Raw genomic sequence first — 8716 nt, forward strand, 5'->3', positions numbered from 1 at the left:
TTGCCATTTTATCAACATCAGATGATAAACTTAGCAGCTACAATGTGGACAGCATTTAAAAATCAGAATAAACACAAGGGAATACAAAGTGAGAATCACTTGTACTTAGCAGTGTTTTTATCACATGCTTTCTGCAGCATTTATTTTTGTTTTAAAATCGACAGTTTTGCATTTCCACTCTTATCTCACCTGAATACATACTGCCTATTTGCACTGACAGATCTTCAATTGCTGGTTAACGCATTTCAATGACAATTACCTTTATCTAATCTGGTTTATCCTGAAAAATGTCTAAGCTGTGCTCAGAACAGCGACTAAGGGTTGAAAGGGTATTTGTTCATTTTCTTTTTTTTTTTTTTACATTAAGGTTATCTAAATTCAACCAATTTCTAAATAATGTAGCTTTATTGGAGTAAACATGGATGTGGAATAGGCAGCTTGGAAATCTGCTGTTTCCGTTATCATTAACATTTTAAAATGACAGTAAATGGCATTCCTTTTTTATTTTAAAGCCTTTTTTTGTGTCTGGATACCTTTGCTCTTTAATCGTCGATACATTTCTCCGGCTTTGCATATCTTTAATCTTGTATAAAGTATGTTATCTATCTAATGGTCTCAAAGGAAGTGTGCTTATTTCCTGATTTCCCAGTCACAGACCATGGAAATGTGGCAAACAACTGAAGGACAGCTGTGACAGTCCAGGAAATGCTTTGTCAGATGCAATTTTAGCCTGGAATTTAAGTGTTTGTAACTACTAACTACATAGATAGATGTTTCAGTGTGCAACGATGTATAAGATTCCCTAAACAAAGTTACTGGAAATATGTAAGGAATAGCACATGTGACGTCGTGGCTTGCCTCAGATGTGTTGCGAGGGAAATGAGGTCTGAACTATTGCTTGTAATGTTTTATCAACATGGCTTTGGAACGTCAGCAGCCAATCAGAAAGCTTGACATTTCCAAGGAATTTTATAAATCTGGACAGAAGCAATTATATACGAATACAATTACTTATCTATTTACATTTTTTTCAGGCTCAGGACAGACCCTTAATTTGAAACATTGTATTGTCAAGGCTGGCCCAGAGGAAAATGAGGCAGATTGCATGTCACATCAATCCACCCATACAATAAACACAATGCATCACAGACTGACTATCCTACTGGAGTTAAAAACAGCTGCTGGAGTCTCTTAAATTAGTCACTGAAGATCCTTAAACAACGTCTTAAAGATGCCACTCCAAGCAGAAACGTTTGATGCATTAGCCATTCTTTTTAGTTTTATCTGTATACTGTCTAAAGAGGGGTGGGGTGTGGTGAGGTTAGTATGTAAATCCTTTGCCATCCTCTGAATTAACAACAGCTGTCACTTGGGCAGATTGAAAAGGATCAATTCTCCCAGACTGGCACTGGCAAATCTGGTACAAAGATAAGGTCTAGAGAAGGTTCAAGTCCCTCCAGTGATTCGTTAGAGATCTCTTCCAGGGGACAGGCTTCCTTTGTACCAAGGTCTGCTAGCACTGTTGGTGAAAGCAGTAGTTTAGGAACTATACCAAATATGTACAAACCCTTATGCGCTCTAGTGCCACAAGAGAACAGAAAACTCACAGTGACAATGCGGCAAGATTGCAGAACACTAGTGTGCTATGTTGGGGGGGGGGGGGGGGCATTTTCTTTGAGAGTCTGTTGACAGACGGGTAGATACTAACTGGTATAGACTGGGTGAACTCATAACACTTTCATATAGGCTTTAAAATACATAGGAAATATCACATGTACATTTTGTATTTATAACAAAACAAAAAAATGTACAATTCTTTCACTTCACTACAAGCAAAGAACCAATACAATATTCTCATACCCCTGGCACTGTAGTAAAATTAAACAAACATGAAAAGGTCACCAATTGGGCTTATATAAATATGAATGCCAGTAATTCATTATATAGTATTTGTTTTATAGAGCCTTGTAAAAGCTGTACAAACGTTACAGAAATGCAATCAATGCACTACTGTATGCATTAAACCTGTGTTTTAAATGGACAGGTCTTGGGAGGCTGACTGCAGGTGCTGAAATATTATCTGAGGTGTTACGTTACTGAGAGAGAACAGAGAAAACGTAAAGCCGACAGCATAAACTCAAGAACATTTTATAGTTTACTACTTACTGGAGGCTATTCCATTTTAAAATGTGAAATCCACAGAATTATTCATTGCAAACATGAAAAAAAATCATTTTATCTATCTCTCTATCTACGGTAATCATCCTCTCATTTTTTTTCTCCAACATCAAGTGAAAATCTAACTATTTGCTTGGAAACAGAGCCACACATCAACACACACCCCCAAGCTTCCAAATATACTGAACAGTCCAAGATAAAAACACAGACGCTAAGTTACTATAATATTAGTATTATTATTATTTTCCATATGAAATATAGCACAAGGTCAAGTAACTAGGTGAATTGGGGTGTATAAAATCTAAATAGCTGGGTAACTGATCCACACCCTGAAAGCAACAAGGAATGCAGTGCAAACAATAAGCGCATGCCTGCTTTAAAAAACCCATACAAGTGTCATAGAGACTGTAAGTATACAAGTAGCAGGATTCTTAGTGCAGCAATGTTAACACTGTGCTATTGAGAGGATATATACTGCAGAGGTAGACCACGAATAGGAACTAGGGAGACTGCTGTATGGTACTCTCAATTAAGTATTGTGTTAAAATGATCAGGTACCATGAATTTTAACACACTGCCAAGTCATCCTGTCATCTGAGCTAACTCGGTAGGTGATTATTTAGTTTAATATGAATAGTTCAGGGCTGAACAGAACATCTAACAAGGCAGAATTGGATTGTCCAATTCAAACACACATACTGTAGCAGTCTTGTTGTCTGGTTACTGGTCTCCTGTGTGGCTCACGCAGCCAGGGAGGAACCCAGTTCTCATGTATTCTTTAGCAGGTTGTTTAGCACTTACTGAATCACAATTCTCCAGTGAGTTTACCAGCTGGGCATTCTGGCAGGAGAGGATGGATCCAGCCAGGTTTAACATCACACACACAGCAGACAGCAGCATGAAAAAGGTGATCTGTCAGAAAAAAGAAAAAAACTACAGTTAATATACATACAGTATGGCTTCTGATTTTCTGTGTTTTAACCGACTTTAAGAATTAAATTGATACCCGTTAAGCCATCTGTGTATCTCAATCACAACTGAGAAACATGTTAATCGTAAAATTGATTTAAATTTACAGGGTTTTTTTTTTTTTTTTTTTTTTCCGTGAAACAACTAAATTGGCTTTTCAAATTGGCCAAGCCTTAATTTTTGATTTACAAGCAGGATGTACAAACGAGATCGCAACATGTTATAAAGCGACTAATCTTTATTAAAGCTATAATGAAAAATAATAGTATTTTATGTTGGACACACTCATACAATCGTTCTGTGTGACTGTATTAACATTAATAAAGAGGAGGTTCTGCTTTGAAATAAAAATACGATTAAAAACCCATTTAGTTAAACTGAATCAATTTTACTATTAATACACACAGCAGACAGCACCATGAAAAATGAGATCTGTTAGAAAACAAAGGACATAATTAATATACATACAGTATAACACAGAGATATCAGACGCCTCCCACTGTTAAGCATTCTGGAATCCTGATTTGCTGATTGCAAACTTGTATTACTATGTAGCAGCGCCGTGATTATTTACCACAATCCTTCTTTTCTCGGTAGGTACGGTGAGCAGGTAATGAGATTTAAAAGCATGAAGATCCTGGTAATCAGGAGCTGTGGCTTACTCAGAAAGGTTGAATTCCCAGTGCCTTATAGCTTTCAAAAATTGCATTATTGTACACAACTTATGCTGCAAACATCACATGCTTAAAACATGATGGTGAGTAAAGTAAATGGCAATCCTATGGTTTTAACGTGGGTTACCTTTCACACTATATTATATTAAGATTTTAAAACACCAGCCCAAACTCACTTGGAATTTGATCCAAGTTTATTCTTTTACATTACAAATCAAGTCTTGATTCATTAAGGGGTATTTCCATCCCGTCTGTGAAAGCTGGGCCTTTACTAGTTTTTTGAAATCATGCAAACACACACTTTGACACAAACAGCATTCACAGTTTGTTAGAAGCATAGGAATCAAAGCACACAGAATATAATGATACAGCCCTCCTGTAAAGGATGGTCCATGTAAGGTCAGGACTGAAGCACACTGCCAAGTACTGTGAGGAAACTGGGCACCCATCCACATTATACTCGGCCTGTGATTAGGAAAGGATCTTTAGTTTCTTGTATTAATCAGTTTTACAACCGTTCACAAGCACAGAAATGATAAAATCGCCATTCTACTGTGCGGTAATTTTAAATAGCAAATTCAAGGTTACTGCCACCCATTTCTGCTGAGCATACAAGCTTACTGAATGACCCCCTGCCCATGTGTGAAAAGGGGAGCCTATAACTGACAGGCAAGTGGATGAAGCAATTTTCCTTTAATTTAGCACACTTCTCAGCACCGTTCTCTGAAAGCTTTTCGTTGCACAGCTTCATCATGTATTTTAAGCTTTGCAATTTCCTTGTGCTCAGTGAAACTAAAAACAGACCCCCCCCCCCCCATAAAACACACACTTCGCTGCACAACTTGCAGAACCTGGACGGCAATCCCTTCAAAAGACAAATAAAAAGAGATTCCAGCATTTAAATCAAAGCTCAGCTGTTCTTCAGCATGTCAACTTCAGCCTGTTGAGTAAAATACATTTTGTAGCTTATGGTTTTAGTGCTTTAGGGTAAGATTTGTGAGCTTCCTTATAAAGCTCCACCCAATGGACCCCAATCTACATCTGAGCAAGCCCTACTGTTCAGCCCAGGGCCTGTCTCGTGAGCAGGGCTCTACGTTTAGATTTTTAACTACTGGTCCCTCGGGCCACAGAGGTAGCGTTTTTACTGGCCCGGATGCAATTTTATTTGGCCCAATATATTTATATATTTTTTCATGCTGGTTTTTATTTTCAGTATGTTTCTAACTGTGTACGGTAACCAAAGAGAGCCCACGTCTCAAAAGAAAGTGACTGAACAAAGCCTTTCAATATATGTTACTTCAGCATTTAACATGTATATAGCAAATGCTGGAAAAAGTAATCCAAACTTGGGTAACATTGAAATTAGCAAGGTAATTTAACATTACGATGAATATAAAGACATACTAAATGTTAAGCACAACAACACAGTGACTATAAGAAAGGGCAAGATACTTGGAGTTGGAAAGGTTTTTTTTTTTTTTTTAAATTCTGGACTGCAGTTCAATGTAAAAACATCTACTGTTGACTTTCTGTGAATGGATGGGGAGTAACGGCAACATTTGCACTGACCTTAAAAGTACAACCAGGTATCCTTGTTTTGAATTATTTACAGGTTACTGAATAAACAAAGTAACTTGACTTCGATTCACCTGATGTCAGTATTTGATGGCTAGTTGTAATTAGTAATGTTAAACTATTGTAATGTATTTTCTATTTTGGCCAGATTACAATATTTACACTAAGATTATGTTATAAATATTATTTGTTAGACTTAAACAGATGTAGAATATTTAGGTTGCTACCTGCCAAATTGCGCTCTCTACCGGCCCCGTGCCACTGGGCCACCGGGCCATGGTTAATGTCGAACCCTGCGTGAGTGCCAATCTGTAATGTGGAACACGCTCCTCTAAGGAGAAATGTACTGTTCTTAAACTATTAAATACATGAACGTACCCTATCAGAAAATTACTGGAACAAGGTCAGAAGTAAAGGGGGTAATTAAGTACCTGTGTCTGAATTGTATTCAAACAAGCTATGATCATCAATCTGCCTTAAAAAAGGGAATACAGTACTTCTTTATTTGCAGCTGTAAATAATAAACTGTTTAATAAATAACAAAACAAACAAAAAAATTGAGAAAGATACAAGGATGTTGCACACTTCTAAAACCATGGACTGTTTGTTCTGCAAATATTACTTTTTTTAAATGAATTTCTATTTAAAGCATGTGCTGTTTTTGAAACCAAATCATTTTTTCCCCATAGCATGCAGGTAAGAACCCTGTAATAAATGGAACGTGAAAGCAGATAACTGTCTATTTATCATTCCTGTAAACCCATCATAAATCCATGTCACAATTTAATATGATTTTGGCAGCCAAGGGAATTTGAGAAAAGAACAGAATTCACCTTAATGGTTTCCAGTGTTCCAGAACAGAATCCTACTTTTCCATCTCAATTTTAGCCAACTGATGATAAAAGCATGCATAAAATACTGTATACCGAAAAAAAAACTGGCCTCAATTTAAATGTATCAGAACTAATTTCCAAAGAGAATCCTGCTGAGGAGGCCACAGACAAATACAGCCATTTAATCACATCTACACATCGAGTATACTGTATGTAACTGGACATACAGCAATTGCAACTGCTACAGAATACCATGCTAATAAAAATGCAGGTGACCACACTAAGGACAATTATACCCTGAAAACAATAAAGAAACAGGCAGTGTGATATTAAGGACATGGCTACTGCAGTCCTGTAATGGAAAGCACTGCGCTAGTCACAGCTCACCTGCTCACACACACAGAGCAAGCAGCCACCACGGTCTCTCATATAAACATCACAATAACAAAGGGTACGAAACAGCAATGCCAGCAGTGACACTTTCATTAGTTTGTATGAAAGTGGATTATGTCTTATCATATAGGATATTATCGCTCCACACAGCATGCTTTTAAAATAACAAAGGAGCACTTAATAAAGATCAATAATAAAACAGTACAGTGTTTACTGGCAGCTGTTCCTTGATCCCTACAGCTTTCTCCTACAGTGTACGCTCATGCTTGAAATATTCCTTGCTATAATATATATATATATATATATATATATATATATATATATATATATATATATATATATATATATATATATATATATATATATATAAAAGACCTTAAGTGATATTTAATTTTTTTCTTCATAGGTGACTACTTCATCTTTAATTTTGAAGTAATTTCTGTTCAGCTCTGGAAATCAATGTTTAAATGTTTTTAAATTGTAAGTTAGAATGTGAGCTGGAATCCTTCAATACATGCGTTCTTAAAATTTCCCCCGCAGATGTTTAATAGCAACCTTTTTGGGTTCCACACCATGCCCAGACAACAATATATAATAAATAAATCATCAATGAGGGGCTGGGTAGTTTCCTCGATTATAGAAAGTTACACGATTATAGAAACCCTCGAAAATATTTTCCAATTGTGCCATGTTTACACATCATGGTACAGAACTCCACTACAGGTTTACAGAACACTTCAGAATGTCTTTAAAAATTCTCTCTCTCTGAAAGCACCTCACAATTCAAATACAACCACTATTTCAGCTTTAAAAGGACAACAGAATCAACAATGACAATAAACAGGACTGTGGTATAATGGTACAAGGGTTATGTGGCATTTGTTTTTTCAGCTGTGGTACTACAAATAGGTTTATACAATTCGCGGGAAATAAATACAGATTCCTCCCGACTACTGATTGTGAGTTGATTGTGAAATTCTTCCACAAAAAGTATTTACAGCAACCTTAAAATTTAAGCCATTGTTCTGTAATGGTCTTATGCAATTTGGGAGTCTCCTGTTTTTCATGGGCAATGCAGGTAATCAAATATGCATCATTTAGAACACAGTATTATGCAGTATTTTGGTTGCATTTATAGCACAGGATGCAAAGTGCCCACAAATAGGTAATAGGGGACGAAAGTGACACAGCTGGTAATAATCTCTGATTAGACTTGAACAAACTGTCAGCACTCTGCTGTTCTTAGAGGATACTGGGGCAAGCAGATTTGAAAGGTTTTCTCATATACTGTACTGCACAAAGAACAATGCACTGTTAGAAATGACTTATTATCTTGCATGGTTGTTTTGTGTTCAGGTTCCACTGGAAAGGCAGAGGGCTTTACACATAACAGCACTGTAGTTTGGAAGCAGTCTTGAGCACAGTTCTGGCATGCCTTTAGCCTCCAGCTACCCTTTTTGTTTTTGGAGTGATAGGCAGAGGACAGAATCTTGAACAGCTATCACTAACCTTTTGATCTATGCAATGCCCCTTGGCATTCCTGTTGATTTAGGAGGAGATAATCAACTGCTATCTTCTGAACCCTGGAGACTAGAGATCAGCCAGAAGTATCTAGCATTTATGACAACGCTGAGTTGTTGTTGTTGCAGTATTTTATAGCAATAAAGATCATTCTGCACAGTAACACCTCTTTAAAATGAGTTGTCTTCATACAGACACAAGGATGTTTACTGTTATTTTAGTTTGCTAGTGGGCTTTGTGTTTGTTTTCACTGTGGCATCGCTTCAACAAAAATTATCCTTTGAAATGGTTGGTGTTTCTATTTTTAGTGCCTCTTGGGACAAGAATTTGTATTGCCTGGCATTTCCTATAACATGCGTAGGACCTAAATTACAGGTGCTGTATTGGCTATGGGAGAAAATGTGGGTTTGTTTACTGGTGGCTCTGAGAACCCCTGGCTGCATATGATTCTGTGCTGGTGTGTGTCTGGGCATGCAGTAGAGCCGTGCATTTGTACTGTATGTATCAGAGTCCAGGAGGTGTGGAAATGAGTCCAGAATGCATAGTTATTAGCATGTTCTTATTTCTAGAGTA

At 37.0% G+C, this 8716-nt stretch overlaps 1 protein-coding gene across 1 annotated transcript in view; it reads right to left on the bottom strand.

The window, feature by feature from the left end:
- The window catches only part of fam189a1 (family with sequence similarity 189 member A1), an 85217-nt gene that overhangs the window by 17852 nt on the left and 58649 nt on the right, over nucleotides 1-8716 (bottom strand). Inside the window, exon 3 of the mRNA XM_041226848.1 lies at nucleotides 2980-3090. Coding sequence (XP_041082782.1) covers nucleotides 2980-3090 — 111 coding nt within the window. The remainder of the gene's footprint in view (nucleotides 1-2979; nucleotides 3091-8716) is intronic.

Source organism: Polyodon spathula, chromosome 24 (genome assembly GCF_017654505.1).
Source record: "Polyodon spathula isolate WHYD16114869_AA chromosome 24, ASM1765450v1, whole genome shotgun sequence".
Classification (NCBI taxonomy): domain Eukaryota; kingdom Metazoa; phylum Chordata; class Actinopteri; order Acipenseriformes; family Polyodontidae; genus Polyodon; species Polyodon spathula.